This window comes from Moschus berezovskii, chromosome 10 (assembly GCF_049115385.1).
Source record: "Moschus berezovskii isolate FMDL1 chromosome 10, NW_MosBer_1.0, whole genome shotgun sequence".
NCBI lineage: Eukaryota > Metazoa > Chordata > Mammalia > Artiodactyla > Moschidae > Moschus > Moschus berezovskii.
Window position 1 is genome coordinate 76,408,073 of NC_142469.1, and position 26,099 is coordinate 76,434,171.

The 26,099-nt window shown below is 40.1% G+C and overlaps 1 protein-coding gene across 7 annotated transcripts in view; it reads left to right on the forward strand.

The window, feature by feature from the left end:
- Positions 1 to 244: 244 nt before the first annotated feature.
- The window catches only part of AKAP7 (A-kinase anchoring protein 7), a 130,313-nt gene continuing 104,458 nt past the window's right edge, over positions 245 to 26,099 (forward strand). For 6 of the 7 annotated variants that reach the window (XR_008686854.2, XR_016038437.1, XR_008686852.2 and 3 more), the window contains exons 1-4: positions 249 to 562; positions 6,838 to 6,966; positions 15,105 to 15,244; positions 23,696 to 23,832. Coding sequence is in view for 3 of the 7 variants with exons in the window: in XM_055432884.2 (XP_055288859.2) it covers positions 316 to 562; positions 6,838 to 6,966; positions 15,105 to 15,244; positions 23,696 to 23,832 (653 nt within the window). In the remaining 4 variants the exon portion in view is untranslated. Of the gene's footprint in view, positions 563 to 6,837; positions 6,967 to 15,104; positions 15,245 to 23,695; positions 23,833 to 26,099 lie in introns of all 7 variants that reach the window. The other variant, XM_055432883.2, reaches the window with a different exon arrangement.

Genomic DNA, 26,099 nt, shown 5'->3' on the forward strand with positions numbered 1-26,099 from the left:
AAACTAAAAACATGGATCCTCAGGAGACTGCAATCAGGGAATGCTTTCAGCCAGCGACCAATCTCACCCCTCGAAGCCTGGGATGGGAAAGGCAGCACCACTGGACTTCATGCAGCCTTGCCAAAGCCCGCAGAGGGCCCCTCCCGGGAGCGGAGGCGGGGTCGAGGGCGGAGGCGGGGTCGGGGGCGGAGCGTCGCCGCGCAGAGCGGAGCCCCCCGCCCTCCCCGCAATTGGCCTGCGTCGCTCGCCGGAATCCGGGTACTGCGGGCGAATCGGCTCGGCCCTTTCCGCTCGTTCTGGGCGCCCGGCCTGGGCATGCAGCTGCTTCGAGGGCTGCGGCTCCGGGGGCTCGGCGCCTCCGTAGGCCCGGTCGCCGCGGCCCGAGCCCCGGGCGCCAGCCGCTCCCGCCGCCCCCCGCTCCGCCCCCGCGCGCCGCCCGCCAGCCCCCGGCCCCGCCTCCGCCCCCTCCGCGCGCTTAGCCCGGGGTCGCAGCGCCCGGCCGTCGTCGCCTGCAGAGGCCCGTCGCCCGCCACCGCCGCCTGCATGGAGCTCCCCGGCGCCGGTGAGCTCGGGCGGCCGAGCGGGCGGTGTGGGGCGACTGGAGTCTGGGGGCGTGGGCTCGGCGCGGCCGCGGGGAGGGCCCGGCTTCCCCCGCCGGCGCCCCCAGTGCTTGGAGCGCGATCCCACGCCCGCCCTGCCCTGGGGCTCCTCTCCCCGCCCTGCGCGGAATTCGGTGTAGCCGCGGGGAACCCGGTCCAACCGGGGATCAGTGCTGCTTGTCCGCGAGTGTTTTTGTTAGTGCACGCACTGTTGGTGCGACGGGAGGCCGGGAGTGTGAAGTTTCACTTTTCTTTCCCGACGATCTTTAACCTTTTAGAAACTTCATGCCGACGCATACCCTCCGACGGTGTTTGTGTGATCAGCAAAGTCTAGAAAAAGCTCCGTTTTTATACTTTATCACAAAGGCTTGAACCACCGCACTTAGGTTTTTCCTCGTAGGATTTTATTCTCGGTGTGGAAGTGACCTCTCTAAACTGGCGCCAAATCTGCAGTAGGGCTCAGAATGAGTTTCCAGTTTATGTCAGCATTTACTGTGAATTGAAAGTGGTGGGTAGAGCGAGTAGGCAATGGCAAGCCACTCCAGTACTCTTGCCTAGAAAATCCCATGGACGGAGGAGCCTGGTAGGCTGCAGTCCATGGGGTCGCTACAAGTCAGACACGACTGAGCGACTTCACTTTCACTTTTCACTTTCACACATTGGAGAAGGAAATGGCAACCCACTCCAGTGTTCTTGCCTGGAGAATCCCAGGGATGGGGGAGCCTGGTGGGCTGCCGTCTATGGGGTCGCACAGAGTCGGACACGACTGAAGTGACTTAGCAGCAGAGCGAGTAGGTGAAAGGCACCAACAAGCCAATTAGAGAAAAGGTGCTCTTAATGTGAAGGAAATGTCAACCCACTCCAGTATTCTTGCCTGGAGAATCCCACGGACGGAGGAGCCTGGTGGGCTACAGTCCACGGAGTCACAAAGAGTGGGACACAACTGAGAGACTTTCAAGTTTTTTTTATGTGAGATTTTTGAAATATAAACGCGTGAAAATGAAGTCGCTCAGTCGTGTCCGACTCTGCGACCCCATGGACTGTAGCCTACCAGGCTCCTCTGTCCATGGGATTCTCCAGGCAAGAATAGTGGAATGGGTTGCCATTTCCTTTTCCAGGAGATCTTCCCGACCCAGGGTTTGAACCCGGGTCTCCCGCATTGTAGGCAGACGCTTTAGCGTTTGAGCCACCGCATAGAAAGATATAAAAAGCATGAAAATCTTAAAATGTTACGTAATAACCGTTAACTAGTGTAAATGGAGATCAATCCTGGATGTTCATTGGAGGGACTGATGCTAAAGCTGAAACTGCAATACCTTGGCCACCTCATGCGACGAGTTGACTTACTGGAAAAGACTGTGATGCTGGGAAAGGTTGGGGGCGGGAGGAGAAGGGGACGACGGAGAATGAAATGGCTGGATGGCATCACCGACTCTGTGGACATGAGTTTGAGTGTACTCCGGGAGTTGGTGATGGACAGGGAGGCCTGGCGTGCTGTGATTCATGGGGTCGCGGAGAGTCGGACACGACTGAGCGACTGAACTGAACTGAACTGAACTGAGTGTAAATATGTTTACAATTGTTGAGGGAATGAAATGATGAAGACCTTGGGAGGTCAATGCTGAGGGTGGGAATTTTTGAGATGCAGTTATAAAGGGAAACGTGTAGAGAGAGGACTGTTAGTGTCAAAGAGAAGGGTTTCCCACCCCAGTTCCTTCAGTGTGTGGCCTTGCGATTGAGGATGCTGATAGCTTATTTTTAAAATGTTGTGGAGTTTAATGCTTTTTTACATTGCGTTTCAGATATTATTAATTTACTTTGTCCATTTCTGGCTAGTAATTTGGGTTTGTACTTTTGTTCCTTTTTTCATGATGTGGAAACCAAAGCATGGAGGTCAGGTGACTTGACAGCTATCAACATTTCTTCAGCTGTAGGATGTTTCTGTTTTTAGTAGCTAGGTCAGAACTGGTATGGATGATGGAACTGACCCTTTCCACTGATTCTTGGGGACTATACCAACTATGTATCTATTGTTTAGTTGCTAAGCCCTGTCAACTGTTTTGTGACCCATGGACTGTAGCCCAACAGGCTCCTCTGTCCGTGGGATTTCCCAGGCAGGAATATTGGATATACCTTCTTGGGGAATATACCTACCTAGTAGAGTGAGTAGAAGAGAATTATTAATGAAGTTGTGCTTTGTTATCCAGATAGGAAACTTACAGTTTGTGTGAGGAAGGGCAGACTATTCTTTTTTTCTTCTATTGGTCTGTCTTTGATGAAGTCATTTGTGGAAGTACACATATATTTGAATATTAGGGTATACTTCATGTCCAATTTTATAATGTATAATGTATTTTGATTTCTTATAAAAGTAATGATTCTATTTGAAACATTTGAATAGCAGAAATGTATTGAGTACAACTGTGTCAGCCTTTTTGTATATAATTGTACATGTGGTACAAGTGCCTATGCATTCTTATATCTGCTCTTTAAAATGAAAATGCTCTTCTTAACCAGAACAGATACCAGACAGATATCTGGGCGTATTATATTATATAAACTGTGTATATTATAAACGGTGTATGTGAACTTTCCAGCAGTGCTGTTGCTGGCAGATTTTGGTGGTGGTTGAGTAACTGGATTCAAATTCTAGCCCCACGACCTGTAACCTGAGGCAAGTTGCTTAATTGGCTAGTCTGTGAAAAGAGTTTAATATTACCCTGATAACACGGTTAAGGGAGTTACCATCTTCTGTAAAGTGCTTCCAGCAATGCCTGGCATAGACACTTGCTCAAATGTTAGATATTGTTGTTACTACTAGTAGTGGTTAACCAGTTTTACCTCTTTTGTTTTTGGCCACGCCATTCAGCTGGTGGGATCGTAGCTCCCATACTAGGGATCAAACCCTTACCCCTGCATTGGCATCGCAGAGTCTTAGCCACTGAACTGTAGGGAAGTCCCCCTCACCTTGTCTCTATGGCATTAATTCACTTAGGAACATTACTCTTATTTGGATTCGTACAAAAGAATTTTAACAACAGTTAAACCAAATTTTAAGTACTCACAATGATCGATTTATAGTTTAAGTCCTTTATTTCAAGGTTGGTTATTATTTTATTTATTTCTGGCTATGCTGGATCTCTTGTTGCATGCAGACTTTCTCTAGTTGCAGAGAGCCGGGGCTACTCTTCGTTGTGGTACACAGGCTTCTCACTGCAGTAACTTTTCTTTTTGTTTAGCACAGGCTGTAGGCACCCGGGCTCAGTAGTTGTGGCTCACGGGTCCTAGAGAGTACAGGCTCGGTAGTTGCTGCTGGCAGGTTCTAGAGCTCCAGCTCAATGGTCCTGGTGCACGGGCATCGTTGCTTGTGGCAGGGTTGAGTTTAGTTGCCCTGAGGCATGTGGAATCTTCCTGGACCAGGGATCAAACCCATGCCCCCTGCATTGGCAGGCAGATTATTAACCAAAACTGTACCACCAGGGAAGTCCAAAGGTTGGTTATTTTAAGGCAATTTTTCCAAAACAAAAATTGCTGTGATTCATGGGGTCGCGGAGAGTCGGACACGCCTGAGCGACTGAACTGAACTGAACTAAAAAGAAAATGTAGTTATGATTGTTGTTCAGTGGCTTGCTTGGGTGTGTCTGACTCTTTGCGACCCCATGGACTGCAGCACGCCAGGCTTCCCTGTTTTTTAACTATCTCCTGGAGTTTGCTCAAACTCATGTTCATTGAGTCAGTGTGCCATCCAAACATCTCATCCTCTGTCGCCCCCCTTCTCTTCCTGCCTTCAGTCTTTCTCAGCACCAGGATCTTTTCCAGTGAGTTGGCTCTTCGCGTCAGGTGTCAAAGTATTGGAGCTTCAGCATCAGTCCTTCCAATGAATATTCAGGGTTGATTTCCTTTAGCATGGATTGGTTGGATCTCCTAACTGTCCAAGGGACTCTTAAGAGTCTTCTCCAGCATCACATTTCAAAAACATCAATTCTTTGGCACTCGGCCTTCTTAATAGTCCAACTCTTACATCCGTACGTGATTACTGGAAAAATCATAGCTTTGACTATAGGGTCTTTTGATGTCAAAGTGTTGTCTCTCTAGGTTTGTCATAGCTTTCCTTCCAAGGAGCAATCGTCTTCTAATTTCATGGCTGTAGTCACCTTCCGCAGTGATTTTGGAGCCCAAGAAAATAAAGTCTGTCACTGTTTCCATTTTTCCCCGTCTATTTGCCATGAAGTGATGGGGCTGGATGTGGATGTGTTTAATGCATGTCTGCCAGCCTTTGCTGAAACACTGGAGCTTAGAGAACTGGAGGAAGTCTTTCAGATTTGAGCCCTGTTGAGAAACATTGTTCAGTGGGATGACTGTCGAACATGGAATTCCAAGAGTTACTTGGAAGTGGTATTCTCTTATTTCTGAGTTAATAATTCACGTGACACCATGGACTGTAGGCCACCAGACTTCTCTGTGTATGGGATTCTCCAGGCAACAATACTGGAGTAGGTTGCCATTTCCTTCTCTAGGGAATCTTCCCAACCTAGGGATCGAACCCAGGTCTCCCACAATATGGGCAGATTCTTTACCAAGTCTGAGCCACCAGGAAAGCCTGTTAATAATTCATATCTACAAAAAGATTTTCAGCTATTTGGTAATTTAATAGAAAATATTTTGTGTTTCAAGTTCTAGACTCTTGTTGATTTTGACATACTGTTGCATTCAAGAATTTTATTTTTTAAAAAAATTAAAAATCTTTTAAACATTTTACTTACAATGTTGTGTAAGTTAAGTGATCAGTGATGATCTTTTCTATGTAGGTGCATTTGCCCCAAATATATTTATGTATTGGTTTATTAAAACTTTTGTTTAAATATAAGCTGTGTATTTTTCAACACAAGTGTAAAAATAGAAAGGAAACATTTACTAGTTCTCACATATTTCAATAGCTGTGAATAGATTCGTGGTAAACTAACACTTGTTGAACACCTGCATGCCAGGCCCTCAAGCTTAATAAGGTTTGAACTGTAATATAAATAAATAGCATTATTAAGAGTGTACTATTTTTTTGATTTTGGTATTGAACATGACTAATTGATATAAAAAAATCAGCAATAAAAAGGTTTTAGCTGTCGGTTTTTGCTTTTATCTACAAAATAGGTATGTGTGTGCGCCTGTGTTTAGGGTGTGTGTCTGTAAATAATATTAAAGATTACTGAAATTACAATAAAAATTCAGTTTTTTTGGCTTATGTTAACTAACTTATCATGAATATTCATTATCTTGTGTATTGTAAGCCGTATTTTTAATGGAGTGTGTTTTTAAAAGTCTGATATATGAAAATAGAGGATTATAACAATGAAATAAATGACTTCTTTAATATCTTCAATGGTAAATTAATCATTAGTCAATATATAGAATAAAAATTATGTAAGTATCCCAGGATTTTGTTCAGTTCTGGTTCAAACATTTGTGTCTAAAAGCATGGAGGATAATGGTATGGGGAGACCACCAGCTGATAAATTTAGCGATTGACTTTATCAGTTTAAACAGACACCCTTTTCCCCTTAACCTCCTCCTGAGGCATATAATTGTTCTACCCATAATAAGAAAACAAAAAAACAAGGACCAAGTGTGAAGTGTCGCTCTAGTAGTAGTACATGTCCTTGGAAGAGTTGTCAGGGAAACTATAAGATCTTTTTGCTTTTAACTATTGAATTTCTAGAAAAGCATATTTAGAGCTATGTATTTTTAATGTGTGAATTTTAATGTTTGAATTTCCCATGTTAATATAATAATGGAATGAAAATTTTTTTTTAGTGTTTTCTGAAGGAAAAATAAAAGTCAGAGCTTGTACAAATGAGAATAATTGATGTTGTTAACAAATAAACATGGAAGAGATTGCCAAAATCTTGTTGGCTTGTGTTCAAAAGTTATGTGGAAAATGTAGTTTTGGAGTTAAGAAAATGTGTCTTATAAAGGATCTTGAGATTTGCTGATTAAATCAACTTTAACCCTGAGTTGAGTACTATGCTTCAGGAAATTATTAAAGCTGTTTAACGTAAAAATGGATTTATAGAAATGTAGAATATGGTATAACTAAATAAGTAGCTTACAGTATATTTGAATACCAGTTTTACCATTTCTTAACAGATGTTAATTTATATTGAGTTCAGTTAGTTGTGTTGCTTTAGCCTAGGATATGAATTAAAAAATAAAGTAATACAGTTTTCTTTTTGTGATGTTATAGGGGTGAATTCCAATGAGTATGAAAGTGTATCAAGCAAACAAGAAATGTCAGAAGAATTTGAAGCCAACACCATGGATTTTCTGGTAGATATGCCATTTGCTACCATAGATATTAAAGATGATAGTGAAAGTAAGTACTTTATTAAATAAATATGTGTTTAGAAGCAGTGAACAGTAAATTTAGTGATATATATATTTTTCTTAATAAATTGTTTTACCTTAAGTATTGTTATGTTTTTGAGTTTGGGTTGTTAATTAATAATTGTTTGGGTCCATAGTAAAGAATCTGCCTGCCAATGCAGGAGATGTGAATTCAGTCCCTGGGTCAGAAAGATCCCCTGGAGAAGTAAATGGCAACCCACTTCAGTAATCTTGCCTGGAAAATCCCATAGACAGAGGAGCTTGGTGGGCTGCAGTCAGTGGGCTTGCAAAAGAGACGGACACGATTTAGTGACTAAACAACAACAGTAACAACTCTCGAGATGATCGTAATCCTTAACTATGAACCTAAGGTTAAGTTAAATGATAAGGTTACGTTAACCTTAACTTAGATCAAGGTTCAGAACAGAGTAGTTCAGTGAGCTTTCTTTCAGTCATACGTCTTTCCTAAATGGGGCATTCAGTTCTTCTCATTGAAATTATCATAATCCTTATTTTACCTCGCCGAATTCTAAGTCTGGCTTTGTAATTATTGCAGATTTTAGAGATACTGGAAATCGCCATGTTATTATTTACTGATTAGCTAATACTATTAGGTTGCATATTAAAAATACTTCCGATCTTAAGTATTTTAAAGTATTGATTAAAACCTCATTTACTTGAAAAAAATTTTAACAGAAAAGTGTATGTCAAATAAAGATTGAATCTTAGTACTTGGTATAGTAAATGATTGTCTTGAGTCAGTTGTTAAAAAAGTGTAAATTGTGTCCTGTATTTCTCTGTAATTTATTGGAGAAGTCTGTAATGTTTATTCCAAATTTTATTATTAAAGGACTTAAGGCAAATATTTATCCCAAATGAGAAAAAATGATTGGTGCCTGGCAAAGGATGTAAAAGATAAAGCTCAGTTAGTAAGTAAATATATGGAAAATTATTCTACTTCATAAGTATCAATGGATGCACATTAAAATATGATTGTGACTTATCAGATTGGGAATATCACTCAAAAGTAATACTCCGTGATTTTAAGGTTATATCTTTGTGCCTTCTGATAGTGTATTGTTGTAGTAGTCCTTTTAGAATGGGGTTTATTGGGATCTTAAGCAATGTTCAGCTTTAGCATCAGTCCTTCCAATGAACACCCAGGATTGATCTCCTTTAGAATGGACTGGTTGGATCTCCTTGCAGTCCAAGGGACTCTCAAGAGTGTTCTCCAGCACCACAGTTCAAAAGCATCCATTCTTCGGCGATCAGCTTTCTTCACAGTTCCAACTCTCACATCCATATATGACCACTGGAAAAACCATAGCCTTGACTAGACGGACCTTTGTTGGCAAAGTAATGTCTCTGCTTTTTAATATACTATCTAGGTTGGTCAGAACTTTCCTTCCAAGGAGTAAGCGTCTTTTAATTTCATGACTGCAATCAGCATCCGCAGTGATTTTGGAGCCCAAAAAAACAAAGTCTGACACTGTTTCCACTGTTTCCCCATCTATTTCCCGTGAAGTGATGGGACCAGATGCCATGATCTTTGTTTTCTGAATGTTGAGCTTCAAGCCAACCTTTTCACTCTCCTCTTTCACTTTCATCAAGAGGCTTTTGAGTTCCTCTTCACTTTCTGCCATAAGGGTGGTGTCATCTGCATATTTGAGGTTATTGATATTTCTCCCAGCTGATGCTAAAGCTGAAACTCCAATACTTTGGCCACCTCATGCGACGAGTTGACTCACTGGAAAAGACTCTGATGCTGGGAAGGATTGGGGGTGGGAGGAGAAGGGGACGACAGAGAATAAGATGGCTGGATAGCATCACTGACTCGATGGACATGAGTTTGAGTGAACTTCGGGAGTTGGTGATGGACAGGGAGGCCTGGTGTGCTGTGATTCATGGGATCGCAAAGAGTCAGACACAACTGAGCGACTGAACTGAACTGAACTGGACTGAAGCAATGTTCATACATGGTGTGGAGTCACTCATGGAATTCCTAACGTAAGGACATAGTCTTACTTGTGGGAAGAGGTTTTATTTATAAATGTGTGTCACAGTGTTTTTAAGTAGTAAAAATATTGCCAGAAAACCCAAATGTCCATTCGACTGTGGCTGAATAAGCTATACCAGTGCCTTTAGGTTACATAGTATTGAATTATATAATTATGAAAATATTTCTGGAAACTATGTAATGGGGAACATTTTTAAGTCACTTGAGTTGTGTGCAACTCTTTGCAACCATATGGACGGTAGCCCTCCAGGCTGCTCTGTCCATGGAATTCTCCAGGCAAGAATACTGGAATGGATTCCCATGCCCTTCTTCAGGGGATCTTCCGGACCCAGGGATGGAACCTGTGGTTCTTACCCATGGCCTGCTGCATTGGCAGGTGGGCTCTTTACCCCTAGGGCCGCCAGGGAAGCCCACATAGCATCGAATGGCATATTATGAAAATATTTCTGAAAACTTACAATAGGGAATATTTCCTATGTAAAATGCAAAGTAAAAAATTAGGGAGAAATATATGTAATGTTAGTTTACAATTGTGTAAATACTTTAAGTGATCTGACACCAAAATTCATAGTGATTGTGTTAAGATAGTAGCTTTCTGAACAATTTTTTTTTCTTTATTCCTTTTTCTAATCTTCAAATTTTATGAGCTCTTGATTCTTTTCATGAAAAAATATGATTAAAATTTTGAATTGTGGTTAGAAACGCTTTTGAAGATGTGTGCTTCATTGGTTCAGTAAACAGGGAGCTAGAGAAACTCATTTTTCTTTGATGTTATCCACCAAGATTTTACTAATAGTGTTAAACTGAGGCGGTTACAAGTGAGGGCTGTGGAGTCAGACTGTCAAGGGACAGAATTTACTCCTACACTTTCCTGTTGTGTGCTTTGAGCAGGTGTCTGGGCTTACTTTCACTATCTCAAAAATTGGTATAAAATGTTAGCTGTCTCATAGGATTGTTGACAGGAATCAACTAACTTATTAATAATGTAAAGTTGGAGAAGACTCTTGAGAGTCCCTTATACTGCAAGGAGATCCAACCAGTCCATTCTAAAGGAGATCAATCCTGGATGTTCATTGGAGGGACTGATGCTAAAGCTGAAGCTGCAGTACTTTGGCCACCTCATGCAACGAGTTGACTCACTGGAAAAGACTCTGATGCTGGGAAAGGTTGGGGGCGGGAGGAGAAGGGGATGACGGAGAATGAGATGGCTGGATGGCATCACCAACTCTGTGGACATGAGTTTGAGTGTACTCCGGGAGTTGGTGTTGGACAGGGAGGCCTGGCGTGCTGTGATTCATGGGGTCGCGGAGAGTCGGACACGACTGAGCGACTGAACTGAACTGAACTGAATGTAAAGTCCTTCCAACTGTGTGTGGCAAAGAACTTGCCTCCATAAATTTTTATTAATTTAATCTTGCCAAAACGTTTTGCCTAAATAAATTTGTCAAAATAAGTATTTAAGAATGTGTCCCTTGAAAGCAGTGTTTTATAATAATATCATTGAGCGCTTCTAGCCCATCACTAAAGGCTTTACATTTCTTTGCTTAATTCTCACAGAAAATTAGAGGGGTAAATTATTTTTTTAGAAAGTTTTAGTAATTTGCTAAAGATTATTCAGACTGCTTAGTCACTCCAGTCGTGTCTGACTCTCTGCAACCCCATGTACCATGGCTTGCCAGGCTCCTCTGTCCATGGGATTCTCCAGGCAAGAACCCTGGAGTGGGTTGCCATTTCCTTCTCCAGTGAGAAAGTATGAAGTGAGTGAAGTGAAGTTGCTCAGTCGTGTCCGACTCTACGACCCCATGGACTGTAGGCTACCAGGCTCCTTCGTCCATGGTATTTTCCAGGCAAGAGTATTGGAGTGGGTTGCCATTGCCTTCTCCTTATTCAGAGTAATTCTATGAAATATAGAAGGTAATAGTCTATGTTGTATACTTAGATTTTAAGAATGGTTACTTCAGAGATTTGATGGCTTAAGTAGCAAGAAAACAAGAAAAAGAATCTAAAAACAAAATTGAATTCACTCAGTCTTTTGGCTAACAGCAAGTGTAAAAACAGTCAACCAACAGTAACAGATGGACTACATTCCATTAACTTCTCTCATAATTCATTTCCTTGTAGTTTTTTGAGAGAGTTAAAAAGCCTTTAAGAAAATTAGATAATTTACATTAAAATGACACACGTGGTGCTTTAGGTAAAAAAAAGTCAATGCATGGATGAGTTACAGCCTTTGTCAACAAGACCAGATTCATTAGAGGACATTAAAATGGCTACTGAAATCATTATGAAAATTAACAAGTATAATAAATTAAATTTATGGGATGGGTTTACAAGCTTTACTACAACTAATACTTTTTTTTCTGCTGAACAGTAAAAGTTACTCTAAATAATCCAGAGAAAGATCCAGGGCCAAAGCTTTCTACATTTTGCTCCTATTGTCATTGATCTTTAATGATCTTTAATGTTTCTATTGTAAACTTGATGTCACTCGAATACTTTGCTCATTGTATTTTTGTATGAATTAAATGAAAGTGTTAGTCATTCAGTTGTGTCCGACTCTTTGTGACCCCATGGTCTGTAGCCCACCAGGTTTCTCTGTCCGTGGAGTTCTCCAGTCAAGAATACTGGCGTGGTCATTCCCTGCTCCAGTGGATCTTCCCGACCTAAGGGAAATAAAAAGATGATAGTAAATTGTATTTTAGAACTTAGATTATGATTTAAAAGTTATAAAATAAAATGAATTTCAATAAGGAAAAAAGGGATTTTATACTCTGGCCATACAAATAAACCTATTAATGAAAGGCATAGAAGATATGCAAATAAACGTCTAGCAAGTTGACCATAAATCAGCGACTCACTGAAATAGAAAAGACAAGCATACTACTTACAAGTGTCAATTAAATGTACTGTAACTATAAATACAGGATTATTTCCTCCCTTTATTTGTCCAGCTCACACCAGATTATTTTAAACTTTACCCTGTCTGTGATGTCTGACAAAAGAAAAAATTTAGATAATCCGGTTCAAAGGAAAGCTTAATAGTTATTGATAAAAGGAAGCTAAGGGAATTTAGAAAAATGCTGTGCTTCTTTATTTTTACCAAGAGGTTGTATTCTGAACTGGGAGCTTTCTGCTGTATCATTCTCATGAAACCGGAATTGTTAGAGCTATTATATGTTGTAACTGTTACCTTCAGAGATTATGATTTTCCTTCTCTGAATATCTGCAAAATGGACTTATGGGAACATTGGAAACGGCAAAAATAAGTAGTTACAGACAGGAGGAGTCTTTCGTTTTAAACAGGTAAGCTATAAAACAACTTACAATACTGAAGACTTCAGTGGTCTGTTCCTCTGCTTAGTACTGTTTATATTGAGTAAAATACAGCAAAACCATATCTTATGTTCAAAGTAAGAAACAGATTTTGCATTGCCACCCCATATACATATATATGTAAAAAACTGAAATTTCATGAAGTAATACTTATATATACCAGAAGCAGTGTACTGTTTACCATTCTGTTATTTTGTTTTGCTTTCCTTTCCATTCCAATCTGTCCATTCTGGTTATTAAAAAGTACTTTTAAAAATTATCTTCTTTGGTGATTTCATAACCCACTAATGGGTTGATACTTGCAGTTTGCAAAAAGAAAAGATAGACTATAGGTTCTGGATTGTCTTTCTACTGTGTTAATTTTGAGATGAACTAAAGGTTATAAAATCAACTGGATTATTAGTTTGGCCACCGTTCTTTATTTAATTTCTGCATCTCTTATGTCTCCTGCATTGGTGGGCAGATTCTACCAATTACATCACCTCGGAAGCCCAGATTCAATATAAAATATCTTAATTAGTACAGAGGTAATAGCAGTTGGCTGTTATTCCAGATCACAGATTATATTAAAATTGGTTTCCTTTTCCTGAGTGCCAGTTTACTAACAGCAGATGGAGGTGGGCTTGGAATTATTTAGAAGTAGATTTAAAATATGTGGTACTTCATTAGTATATTATATTGTGGCTTCTGTTTAAAGTTAGTTTGTTTAGTTCATGTTACTACAAAGTAAGGACTGTTTCTTATATGTATCTGAAATTACAAGCAGCTCAACATATTTGGTTTTCCAAATGAAAAAAGCTGCATGAAAATAAAACCCAGAGGCATCACATGAGGCAATTCAGATACTGCTCATACTTGACGGGTGGTGCTAGTGGTAAATAATCTGCCTGCCAATGCAGGAGACACGGGACACTGATTTGATTCCTGGATTGGGAAGCTCCCCCAGAGGAGGAAATGGCAACCCCCTCCAGTATTCTTGCTTGGGAAATCTCATGGACAGAGGAGCCTGGGAGGCTTCAGTCCATGAGGCTGCAAAGAGTTGGGCACGACTGAGCATACATGCGGATGAGAGTGCTGTGAACTTTTTATAAAAGTTCTGACAAGCTCACGTGTATAAAAGAAGCTAATTTATATTTCAGATTTGTAATCTCTGTGAAGGTATGTCATTTAACCATGTTAATCATTATGCATATTGTTGAGAAGTGTAATAGAGAAATGGCTGCACAAACAGACCAGTTAATTCTGTCCTAACGTGTAACAATACAGTCAGACTTATTACCCAGATCACCTTGTTCTTAATTGACCTGTCTTCTACGTCTCCTTCTAGGGTTCACAGATATGTTGATCCTAGAAAGAAAGCATGTCTGTTCCCACAAATGCTTAATCTGTAAATTTTAAACATTTTCTACTATTTTTCTTAGAAGTTTGCATTAAAATATTATTTGCAACATTCATTTAAAATTATTTACTATTGATATTTCAAAGAAAAACAGAATAAGGACAGTTTCTTCTGCTCTTTGATTTTGCTCATAGTAGTAACTACTTATCTAGAACCACAAGAGGGAAGCAATTTGTTCCAGTGGAAATTACACTAGAAGGAGAGCTTTGAAAGGTCCGGATACCAGGTTTGACTCTGTGACACTGAGCTGTTTTTAAAACTTTTTTTTCTCTTCTATTCATTGTATGTAAAATAAGGAGTTTAGTTGGATATACACAGATCTTGTGCTCTTGGTCACTATGGTTTGTCAGAGCTGATCTCAAAGATGAGACCAACTTCATAAGACTGAATCTAAGGCAAAGTACTCCCTCCTTCTCTCCAAAATTATACCTCAGAAGATATAGTTATATTTGCAGTTTACAAAGTCCCTATGAGGTACTCTACTGTTCAAGAAGACACAACCTGAAATATAAATTAATGGTAGTTTTCCATGCATGTGGAAGCCCCTGATAGAATCTGCTAAAAAAAAAAAAAAGCATTTCACACTGATTTGAAAATTATTTCTGGGAGTATAGTTTCATAATAAGACTTGTTGGTTGTTAGAAATGTCTTTTGATGATGACTTTAAAAAGCACGCTAAGTGTTTCTCAAGTTAGGTATGATCAAGGACTGTTTTTCTTTAGTTTCTTATTTATTGCTGGCTGATAACTTTTGTGAAATATATAATAAAACATTAATTATTAGAAAAAAAATTAAAGAAAAAGATCTGCAAAACAGAAGCCAGAATTTAACAGAAAAAATTACTTTGCCTGCTTGCTTTGAAAGTTTATAAAGCATCCTCAGTTTTAGCTAATTGTTTGTAGTGTGACATTAGCCAGAAATTGAACTTTCAGTGGCACTGCTGCAGGTGATTTTGTTGTAAAAGTTAGGAATACACGTATTACAGGATGGAGAAAAAATTATTTTTCCTAGCATCATGAAAATTATGGCAAGGGGAAGAGAATGGTTGTTATGCTTCAGATCAGAGGTTAGTGCACCATGGCCCATGGGCCAGATCTGACTATCTGCTTTGTAAATAAAGTTTTATTGGAAAACATTTGTACCCATTCAGCTGTGTTTTGTCTACTGCTGACTTGGGTAGTTAAGACTGTATGATCTGCGAGGCCTAAAATATTTATTATGAAGTATTTTACAGAAGAATTTGCCAATTCCTATTTTAGACTTGAAAATGACAGTTACGAATGATTGCTAGTTGTATAGTGCTTGTTTTTTTTTTACTGATTATATTATCTTTGTTTAAATGCATTAGACATATTATTGTTTGACTTTTTTTCTCTAGTCACTGATGTTCCTAAAATAAATTTGGAGAGAAGTAAAGAAAATCAATGCAACAATAAAGAGCAAACAAAGAAGAGGAAAAAAAAGCGAAAAGATTATCAACCCAACTATTTCCTATCCATTCCAATCACCAACAAAGAGGTGCTGGTTTTTTTCTTAAAGTATTTTTACTCGATTTTATTCTAAATTATATTTAAGGTGTACTAAATGCTTGTAAGCCCGGTTACTTTCAGCTTTTAAGAGTCTTCGGTGGCATTTTAGTTGGGCAGGAAATATGGAGTATACACACACACATAGGGAATATAAAATACAGGGACTATAGAATATATTTAAACAATAATTTTGGAAAATATTATTTAAGCAATCATATTTAAATGACAGTTTTACAAAAGCCACTTAAAAAAAATGTTACCAGATAGCATGTCAAGGTTCTTTCTAAAGTTTTGTTCATCCTAATGGAAGAATGTTTCAGAAGCAGACAGGTTAAAAAAAAAAAAAAAAAGATTCTGAAATCTCTGTGGGGAAAGTAAACTGGGATTTGTTGCTGCTTAGTCCAGTTTATGGTAATGATTATTGCAATATAGTTTCTTTAAAAATTACTCATTGTTGTACCAACTTAATTGTGTATAATAAACTTGGTAGAAATCTATTAAAAGCCTGAAAATTTAATGTGGCATCAATAATAGGAAATGAAACCAGCCAATTGGCCCACAGTAAGATACCCTAACAATATGATTGAGACAGAAAACTGTAGTTCAGTTCAGTTCAGTTCAGTCTCTCAGTCGTGTCCGACTCTTTGCGACCCCATGAATCACAACACGCCAGGCCTCCCTGTCCATCACCAACTCCCGGAGTTCACTCAGACTCATGTCCATCGAGTCGGTGATGCCATTCAGCCATCTCACTCTCTGTCGTCCCCTTCTCCTCCCGCCCCCAATCTTTCCCAGCATCAGAGTCTTTTCCAGTGAGTCAACTCTTAGCATGAGGTGGCCAAAGTATTGGAGTTTCAGCTTTAGCATCAGTCCCTCCAATGAACACCCAGGATCGATCTCCTTTAGAATGGACTGGTTAGATCTCCTTGCAGTCCACGGGTCTCTCAAGAGTCTTCTAGTAGCTAAGCCTTTTAGAGCAGTGAGATAGGAACTGTAACGCCTTAGGAAAGAACGCCTCATTTGGAAGTCTGACTGTTTCTGTACTTGGCCGTTTTATATCTTCAGAGCTAGATCTGAATTCCTGTTTGATTGTGGACTCTGATCTCTTAACTGGGCATATTTTCAGGTTGTGTCTCCCTTTATTTAACTAGAATGTTTCTACAGAATGCTTATGAATTTTTAAAAATCAAAGCAAACAAAATTGAAATCAAAGAAATAAATATAAAAGAGAACAAATTATATTGGGGCATTCCAGGAAACTTCTAGTCTGTGAGGTATAGTTCACTTGGGAAGAAAAGATACATAGAAAGATAAGTGGCATTACCTGCTGCTGCTGCTTAGTCACTTCAGTTGTGTCCGACTCTGTGTGACCCCATAGACGGAAGCCCACCAGGCTCCCCCGTCCCTGGGACTCTCCAGACAAGAACACTGGAGTGGGTTGCCATTTCCTTCTCCAATGTGTAAAAGCGAAAAGTGAAAGTGAAGTCGCTCAGTCGTGTCCGACCCTTAGCGACCCCACGGACTGCAGCCCACCAGGCTTCTCCATCCATGGGATTTTCCAGGCAAGAGTACTGGAGTGGCTTGCCAGTGGCATTACCTAGCAATACAGAATTTTAGAATTTAATACAGTAAAGAATCAAAGTTTGATTTTACTGGTGTGTAGTGGTAGGTACTCTTGCCTGGAAAATCCCATGGACGGAGGAGCCTGGTAGGCTCCAGTCCATGGGATCACTGAGGGTCGGACACGACTGAGCGACTTCACTTTCACTTTCACGCATTGGAGAAGGAAATGGCAACCCACTCCAGCGTTCTTGCCTTGAGAATCCCAGGGACGGGGGAGCCTGGTGGGCTGCCGTCTATGGGGTCGCACAGAGTTGGACACGACTGAAACAACTTAGCAGCAGCAGCAGCGGTGGTAGGTTAACTGTAAAATAGCCCTTAAGTGTTTAGCTGATGGCAAGTTTAATGTTTTTGACAACTACACATTATATTAAAATACTTGTAATTAGGATCATGTGTACCTACGGGCAGTATAGGAGAGCAGGTTAGGTCCTGAGGAAACTGCACGTGAAACAGGCCAAGTGACATCTCCACATTTTTGGTGATTGGAAGAGATGCCAGTTTCCTTATTTTGCTTTCTTGCTTAGAAATTGTTCCACTCCAGAGTCTGTGTGTGTAAAAGTTGGGTGAGCTCTTCTCTAAATAGCTTTTCTTGGTTCCCCTGGTCCGAGCAGCAGCTCTGCATTCCCTCCAGCCTGCCCCAACCCCTGCCAGCGCTGGGCCGGCTTCCCACCTCCTCCAGTAAAGACTGGTGGGGTGATGTGCTAGGATAAGGCCGGTGGGGAAGGGTACTCAGGGGAAAGAGGGTGGAGAGATTCTTTTCTTCTGACACTTAGATTGGTCACAAAGATGGGAGGAGGAGATGAAAGAGAACCATCTGTAACCCTTAGTTTTTACCCTGTAAGTCACTGTAGCCTTTGTTTCTGCCTCTTTGCTGCTGGCAGGTTCTGTAGAAAGTGGGTATAGTACAGGCTTTGGAGCCTGACCAACCTTGCTCAGATACCAGCTGGATCACAAATGCCCCTGTGGATGTTGGTCACATTACCTAATTTTTGTAGTTTCAGTGTCTTGAGGTGTAAAGTGAAGGTGATAATGATTATTTTCTAAACCCAAATTTGGACACATCACCTTCATCCTTATGCACTTCAGTATCTTCCCATTGATACTTGGATAAAGACAAAGGCTTTACCATATTCTTGAAGGTTCTATATGGATTGACCTTCTCCACCTCAGCGCCTCTGACCTTGTTTGAACTTGCCAGTTCCGCCTGCCTGCAGGAAAGCTTTCTCTGGCTAGAAGTTTTCTCTTCTCTCCTTTTGGTTTTGTTAATGCCAAAATCTCAGCTCAAACTTCTCCCACCCGTGAGCACCCCATTGTCATCCTTGAAATCTGACACTTGTTAGTGCTCCTCACAGTTTTACGGCTCCTTCCCAGTACCTTGAACAGAGTTTGGCAGGAATAGAGGTGCACACACACAAAATACTGTCATTTCAGGGCAGAAGATGTCTCCGGCATACCAAATTCCAACCAGAACAAATTTACAAATAATAGATACAGTGTTACACGTGCTAGTTTTCTGTACTGTAGGTTCAGTGATTGTTTTCCAGGAGGTCCATGACTTGTAATGGCACACAAGTTTCAAATAACCTGGAAACCAAAGAATTTAATGTGTCTCTCTCAAGAGACTGATTTGTGGGTAACAAAGCTTAATGCCTATATAGGGAGGAGGATTAGGACAAGATGAGGAAGATCCTTTTAATATCTTCTGTATGAGTATCTTTTTTGTTTGTTTGTTTGAAAGTACCTAATGTTAATTTTCTTTTGAAACTGCTTATGGGCTTTTGTGGGGAGTCCTGGGAAAAGCAGCAGCATTTATAACATTGTTTCAATGGGAGACTGTATTCCAAGTTCCAATTAAGTGACCTGCAAACAAGCTTTTGAAAGCTAGCACATTGACAATGAGCTGCTCTACTTTTGGCCTCTACTTGTTGGCATCTAGTTTTAAAGGAAAAAGGATTCAGACTTACATGGGTCTTTGATTTTTAAAGACATTAGTAGACATTTGGAATGCTTTAGTTTTGGAAGGTCGTAATTTTCATATTTTTAAGAAATAGATTTGGAAAATGAATTAGAATGCATAAAAATATCCTAATTGCATGTATATGAGAATGTGTTTCTCTATTATCTACAATTACACATTAATTTAAAATTAAAAATAAAGAGGAGAAATTGGATGGTATTTTAGTGAATCCTAAATATTTCTCAACTAACTAGAATTGCTTAATTATTAGTTCTGGGTGGATTTGCCCATATATTGGTTTTATATACTTTCTTATAAGAGGTAATAACATAAGTCAACATTGAAAAATGCAAAGGAAGCTAATTGAAATTAAGAATGCATTAATTTTTTGGTAAGATGACTGTTCTATACCAATGGAAAAATGTGATACTCTTTAGGAGTTTTAAAAGGCATTTGTTACATTTAATTCTGTATTTCATTTTGTAATGTGAAAATTACTGGTCTTATGAAAAGATGAAATATGATTTATGCATTCTGCTCCTTTCCAGGAAATGTAATTGTGAAAGTACGTGATGTCATCATGCATGTTAAACACTTTGGTAGATATCGAAAATTCTCCTATCTTCAGATGATTTTTTACTTTTACTCTACTTACTGCTTGATCATCAAATTTTCAAGTTTTTTTTCATCCTGTAGAAAAGCAAGAAAAATGACTATATTCATCTTTGGAGAGTTGTTAGGTAGCAAACTGATGTGGTAATTTTGTTAAACCTTAATGAGGCAGCAAATTTAGGAATGATGTATGTTAATAGCTTAGGAAAAAATCCAAAAATAATGTCAAAAGATGAGATAAAGGACACTGTCCTTCTGTGTGCTCGACTATAACCACTCTCCCTCACATACTGACTTGAAGGCATTTTCTCTGAGCTCATGTATGCTATGAATCAACTAGAAAACTTAATGTAAAAAAATGAAATTTCTTATTGCTTTTATTTTTAGGCATGTGGAATATGGCTTCATGGTGAGGTTTAGCAGTTGCTTGTCTGTTTTTATTCTCTAAATACAAAGAAATTACTCAATGAATGAAATATTTTAAGATTTTAATAAACTTTTATTTTTTAAAGTTTCTTTCCATATCCTATTTAAATATGGCTCTGTAATGTTAGGCTTAAAAAATGTGCATTGTTCAAATACTGCCAGTGGCTGGGGATTATGATAACAGATAAGCTTCAATGGCTTTGTAGAATTTTAAACAGTGGCTATAAAAATTAGTTTCCTTTGGCCTTTAATGACATTGGTACTTTTAAAAATGACTTACAGAGAAGACTCTGAAGTAGTTTCCTTTTTTCTTTTTATCTTTTAAGAATGTAATTAAGAATAAAAAGCATTAAATTTTTTAAAAGATGATATCAAGGAATATATAAATTAATCTGAGGCATCAAAGCGTAGTTAGATATACATTACTTGATTAGGTTATCTTTTAGAATTTTCATAGGATGAGGTTAATTTTGCATTTTAAGTACTATGTGACTTCAGAGAAATAATCTTCAAAAGTTTTGCAAATTTTGATTTGCAGTTTTATAAGCTACTGGATAATTCAAAGATATGAATAGTCTATAACTCTTTTGCACTAAATAATAGGACATTGCACTAAAATACTGAATATACAAATGGATGGAAATTTTTGAGCATTGTCCTGAATTTATATGTAATTAGTATTTGAGCTTAGAATAAAGACTAAATTTTTATGAAGATGCATATATTCTACCCACTAAGTGCAATGGCAAACCCCAGGTGTGACAATGAAAATGTCTCTTGGCTTTGACAGATGTCCCCTGGGTAGGGAATCCCTGATTTTGATGATATTGGCAGTGTGGCAGACCTTACATTAGGCAAATGTGGTGAAGTGCTTTCCTTAAGCTTGTCTGCCTTCCTGTAGCTTGTGTGTTGACCTTTAACACATCCCTGTAACTTTGTCAGTGCTTTACAATAGAAAATAAACCAAGACTCAGTGAAACTAGGTGATGTCTGTGGGGTTACACCTGTGGCTGACCTGCGATTACAATCCAGGATTTCTGATACAAGTCCGGCACCCTTAATTTGCTTCACTTTGTATTAAAAAGTTCTCATCCTAAACCACTTTTTCACGATTATTTAAGCCAGAATTACCATTTGTGCCAGTTAATATTTGAAGATGCAGTTACTGTTCTGAGTCTGACATTTAGAGCATGCCTGATTTCCTCAGCACTGGGCTAGGTTCTTCCCACATGAACATGGGCCTTCTTCAGCTGCTTCATTATTGCTGTAAACCAGTCCAGGACTTCACTGCACCTGGAAAAATCTCTCAAAAGTTCACCTGTAAAATCTTCGAAGAGTAGTGTGGGCTTACACCAAACGCTTTTTTGAGCCCATATGTTCTATTGGGATTTCCCTATAGCTCAGATGGTAAAGAATCTGCCTTCAATGCAGGAGACCCAGGTTCGATCCCTGGGTCAAGAAGATCCCCTGGAGAAGGAAATGGCAACTCCAGTATTCTTGCCTGGAGAATTCCATGGACAGAGGAACTTCATGGGCTGTAATCTACGGGGATGTAGAGAGTAGGACATGACTGAGTGACTAACAAACACATGTATTCCAGTAAGACTTGCTCAAAATCTCCTTTAAATGTCTTTTTTCCCTTGATGTTTCATGACTTGAGTCAATACCATCATGTTTCTCCTATCCTGTCTCCTCTCAAAAACACATTCCTCATAGATTTTCTTCCACAGTTCTCTGGCCAATTTTCCTCCTCTTCCTTCTCACTCCTGGATCTTTTCCTCCAGATATTTCCCTCATCTTTTCTCATCTATTGTAATTTATCTTTTTCTCAAGTTCCTTTGCTATTTTGGGTATTGAAAGTGGCTGTTGAAAGTGTAAGTCACTCAGTCATGTCTGACTCTTTGCGACCCCATGGACTATACAGTCCGTAGAATTCTCCAGGCCAGAATACTGGAGTGGGTAGCCGTTCCCTTCTCCAGGGGATCTTCCCAACCCAGGGATCAAACCCAGATCTCCCACATTGCAGGCATATTCTTTACCAGCTGAGCCACCAGTGAAACCCAAGAATACTGGAGCAGGCGGTATAAGATCTTGAAAAGTTTTTTAAAATCTTCTGTGTTTCAATTTATTTTAATGGAAACAATACCAATATCTACTTCACAGGATTGGTGGGAGGCTTAGTGAACTAATAGATGTAAAATGCTTACTCTAGTCCCTGAGACCTAGTGACCACACAAGAAGGGGACTGTTGTTTCAAAGTTGTGTTTACTTGAATTTCCAAGAACTGTGGTGAGACATGGAGAGGAAGAAATATGCCCTCGGGGACATCATTAATTTGATCAATGTAGAGGAAGCTCTGACTGTAAGACCTTTGTGTATTGTTATGTTAGGAGCATTTTAACTACCAGGCTATCAATATTCTTTTGTTGGGTGTCTCGGAAGTGACATCTTACCTTGGGAAATCTAGGTGTTATTGCGTATCGTCCTACCAGGAAAACGCTGTTTCCCATGTTACTCTTCTCCAGGTTGCAAGGAATAGAGAAATGCTGAGGTTATCTGGGTGAAGAGGATTTACTGTAAAGATCTGTGGGAAGTCAGACCCCAGGCCGGCACCTCATGATTTGCCCAGTCACATTCTGCAGATAATGGAAAGATTGTTCAGTATGAAACAGCTTGTCTGTATGGGACCAGCTTGCTGTGCTCGTGATCCAGCTCTTTCTTATCTCTGATGTCTTTTTGAGGTTCTGCTGCTATTGCCAGTCTCCTGTCTTGTCTTTTTCTCTCTAATCCTGCTGCCTCCAGGCTTTTATGTGCACTCTTTTCTCTTGGGATCACTTGGTTTGCTAGTTTATAGTCAAGCTGTTTTCCATTTAGAAGGTGGCTAATATTGTCTCTGGGCTTCCCAGGTGGTGCTAGTGGTAAAGAACCCAGCTGGCACTGCAGGAGATGTAAGAGACACAGGTTTGATCCCTTGGGCAGGAAGATCCCCTGGGAGAAAGGAATGGCAGCCCTCTGCAATATTCTTACTTGGAGAATCCCATGGACAGGGGAGCATGGCGGGCTGTAATCCATAGTGCTGCAAAGAATTGGATACGACTGAAGTGACTTAGCACACAGTATTGTCTCCAGCTGGAAATAGAGGAGGGAAAAGCCATCATTCCTCTTTGTTCTCAGTAGGTTGAGAGGGGTGAGCTGATGAGGGACCAAGGGTTTTGCTTGGATAAAGACTGTACAGTTTTTTAAACGTATGCATTTAGCCTTCTGTGCAGCTCTCTCACCAGGGTTATGTCCCGCCTCACATGTCTGGGAAAATAACAGTAGTCATTCCTGTTGAATTATTGCTGTCCTGAAAAATCTTAAAGGCCATGAAGAATGGGTTCTCAGACACATTCATTTGGAGACAAATAAATATTACTGCCAGCAGAAATGGAATGTTGTCTGCTGATTTGACCTTTCTGTAGCAAGCATAAAACTTTTATTTTTAGGAAGGATCATAATGACAGTGAGTCACACTGTATATTTCAAGGATAAGTTTCTGAAAAGACACATAGCCATTGAGTTTTTCCACTCAATCAGGGACACAGTCTGTAAAAGAAGGATGTTGGGCTCGATGCTCTTAAGATGGACAAGCATTGTGTAATTTTTAAAACATTTATACATCCCATTAAACTTTCCGAGTTATCCCTCTGGGATATTTAAGAATAGGTAGACAAGCATGATTTGATTGAAAATCCTGACAGTGTTCGCATTTTAGTCATTACTTATTTTCTTCTCAGTTTAAATGTTGCTTACTTAATCTCTGTTTTGTCTGTGTGTGATTAGATTACAAAAGGAATTAAGATCCTGCAAAATGCAATAATACAACACGATGAGCAACTGGCCAGAGCAATGAGCAGTGATGGTTCCTTTCATATTACCCTACTAGTGATGCAGCTACTGAATGAAGATGAAGTGAACACGTGAGTACCACACCTTTCCTGGAATATTGTTTTCCAAGTTATTGCTTTAATATGAGTAAACATAACAGAACCCAAGGAGGCATTGAAATTCTAAAGAAACATTCTTTGTTATAATTTGTTGCAATCAACAAGCCAGTATACAGAATTAGCTGTACAATACTATGGTTTTTCCCGTGGTCATGTATGGATGTGAGAGTTGGACTGTGAAGAAAGCTGATCGCTGAAGAATTGATGCTTTTGAACTGTGGTGCTGGAGAAGACTCTTGAGAGTCCCTTGGACTGCAAGGAGATCCAACCAGTCCATTCTAAAGGAGATCAGTCCTGGGTGTTCATTGGAAGGACTGATGCTAAAGCTGAAACTGCAATACTTTGGCCACCTCATGTGACGAGTTGACTCACTGGAAAAGAATAGCCAAAGCCAGAATTACAGGTCACAGCCTACTTCTGTTTTCTACCCTGACATATAGTCTCCTGAGGGAATGAAGGATAAGACTTGGATGGGGGGGGGGGCGGCGAGGAAAAGGGGAAATACAAGGGAGAAAAGAATAAAGTAGTAACTCAAAAAATATGGTCAAATTATGATTCTAGTGGTGATACCTTTTAAATAGTAGAACTGCATATTTTTAGGGATCTCTCTTGTCATCTGTCCCAATGTGCTCCACCCAAGAGCAGATACAATGACAGAGAGGACGGGAGGGTTTTACTTAACTCATGTTCACTGTTTGCTTTGCCAATCAGAAGAAGAAAAAGAAATACTTTGATGCTTTTAAAAGACAAGAAGTCAGAGAAAATGTGACATAAGAAGATGCAAGCCCAAGAGAAAATGGGTGGCACTCTGTATGTTAGAATGGTGGACGAGTCAGGGTTTCCCAGGGAAACAAAACCAATAGGATGGATCTTCATTTGTGTATGTAGATATATTGATGTATCTGTATGTACACTATAGCTATATGTAGAGCTTTATTTTAAGGAATTAGTTCAGGTGATTGTGGGGGCTGACAAATTTCAAATCTACAAGGCAGTCTGCCAGACTAGAGACCTGGGTGAGAGTTGATTTAGTATAGTCTCAAGTCCGAAGGCAGTCTGGAGGAAGAATTCCTTCTTCCCTGGGTGACCTCAAAGAAGAACGGGCTTCCACACAGCCAGGAGGTTAGCGTCGAGGGAGACTTTTAACACAGGGACCTCAGGTAGTTCCTTCAATTCCCCTTTGCCTATCAGGGCATATATTAATAGATGAATCCAGAAATTTCCTTGTTCCCTGGTAGGTAGACTTGGAAGTTCACAGAGAATCAGTGGATCAGTAGGGGCAGGATGAGGGGCAGTGGCAATGCCAGGTATCCATGTTTCCTGATCAGAGACCCCTGCGGAGGTCTCATACTTCAGCAGGGCCTGCCAATGCAGTGCCCAGAAGGGACGTGATCTTTCGTGGACACCAGTGAAGGGTACCTGGGGGTATGACCAGACCAGGCCCCGGAATCAGCCATCTCCGAGAACCCAAAGAGCAAGCAAACCAAAGACCTTCTTCAATCTTTATACAGAAGTATGCTGGGTTCCCTGGGAAGGAGGAGGGGAGACGGAAGGGAAAAGCAATCCTGAAAGGAAGTTTGAATTAAAGAATAGTTGTACCTCAAAGAGGCCTTTTTAAACCAAAGAAGACTGAGTTGCCATTGATTAATAAGTTTAAGTTTTAGCTCTATCATTAAAAATGGGTCTTGGCATGTATATATATATTTTAGTCTCTGCTCCTCAACCTCTATTTCCCAAACAAGTATGATTTTATTTCCTTAACAAGTGTTGTGAGTCTGGCCACAGAGAAAGGTCGTCTTTCTTATACATATGAAAAAGCTGAGAGTTCTAGGAATTAAGCGAATGCTGGTCAATGGAGAAACCAGAACTAGTTGGTTTTCTTTACTATTGTTCCATGGAGTGTGATTGAGGGAGGGAGTGGGATGGAGACAGGAGGGAGAAGATGAGCACAAGTTCATGAAAGAGGTGGAAGAGATGAGTCTGCTGCAAGTAAGAATGGCCTCCTGTATGTAACTCAGTTGGAGAAGGAAACGGCAACCCACTCCAGTATTCTTGCCTAGAGAATCCTGTGGACAGCGGAGCCTGGTGGACTGCCGTCTATGGGGTTACACCGAGTCGGACACGACTGAAGCGACTTAGCTTGCATGCATGCATTGGAGAAGGAAATGGCAACCCGCTCCAGTATTCTTGCCTGGAGAATCCCAGGGACAGAGGAGCCTGGTGGGCTGGCGTCTATGGGG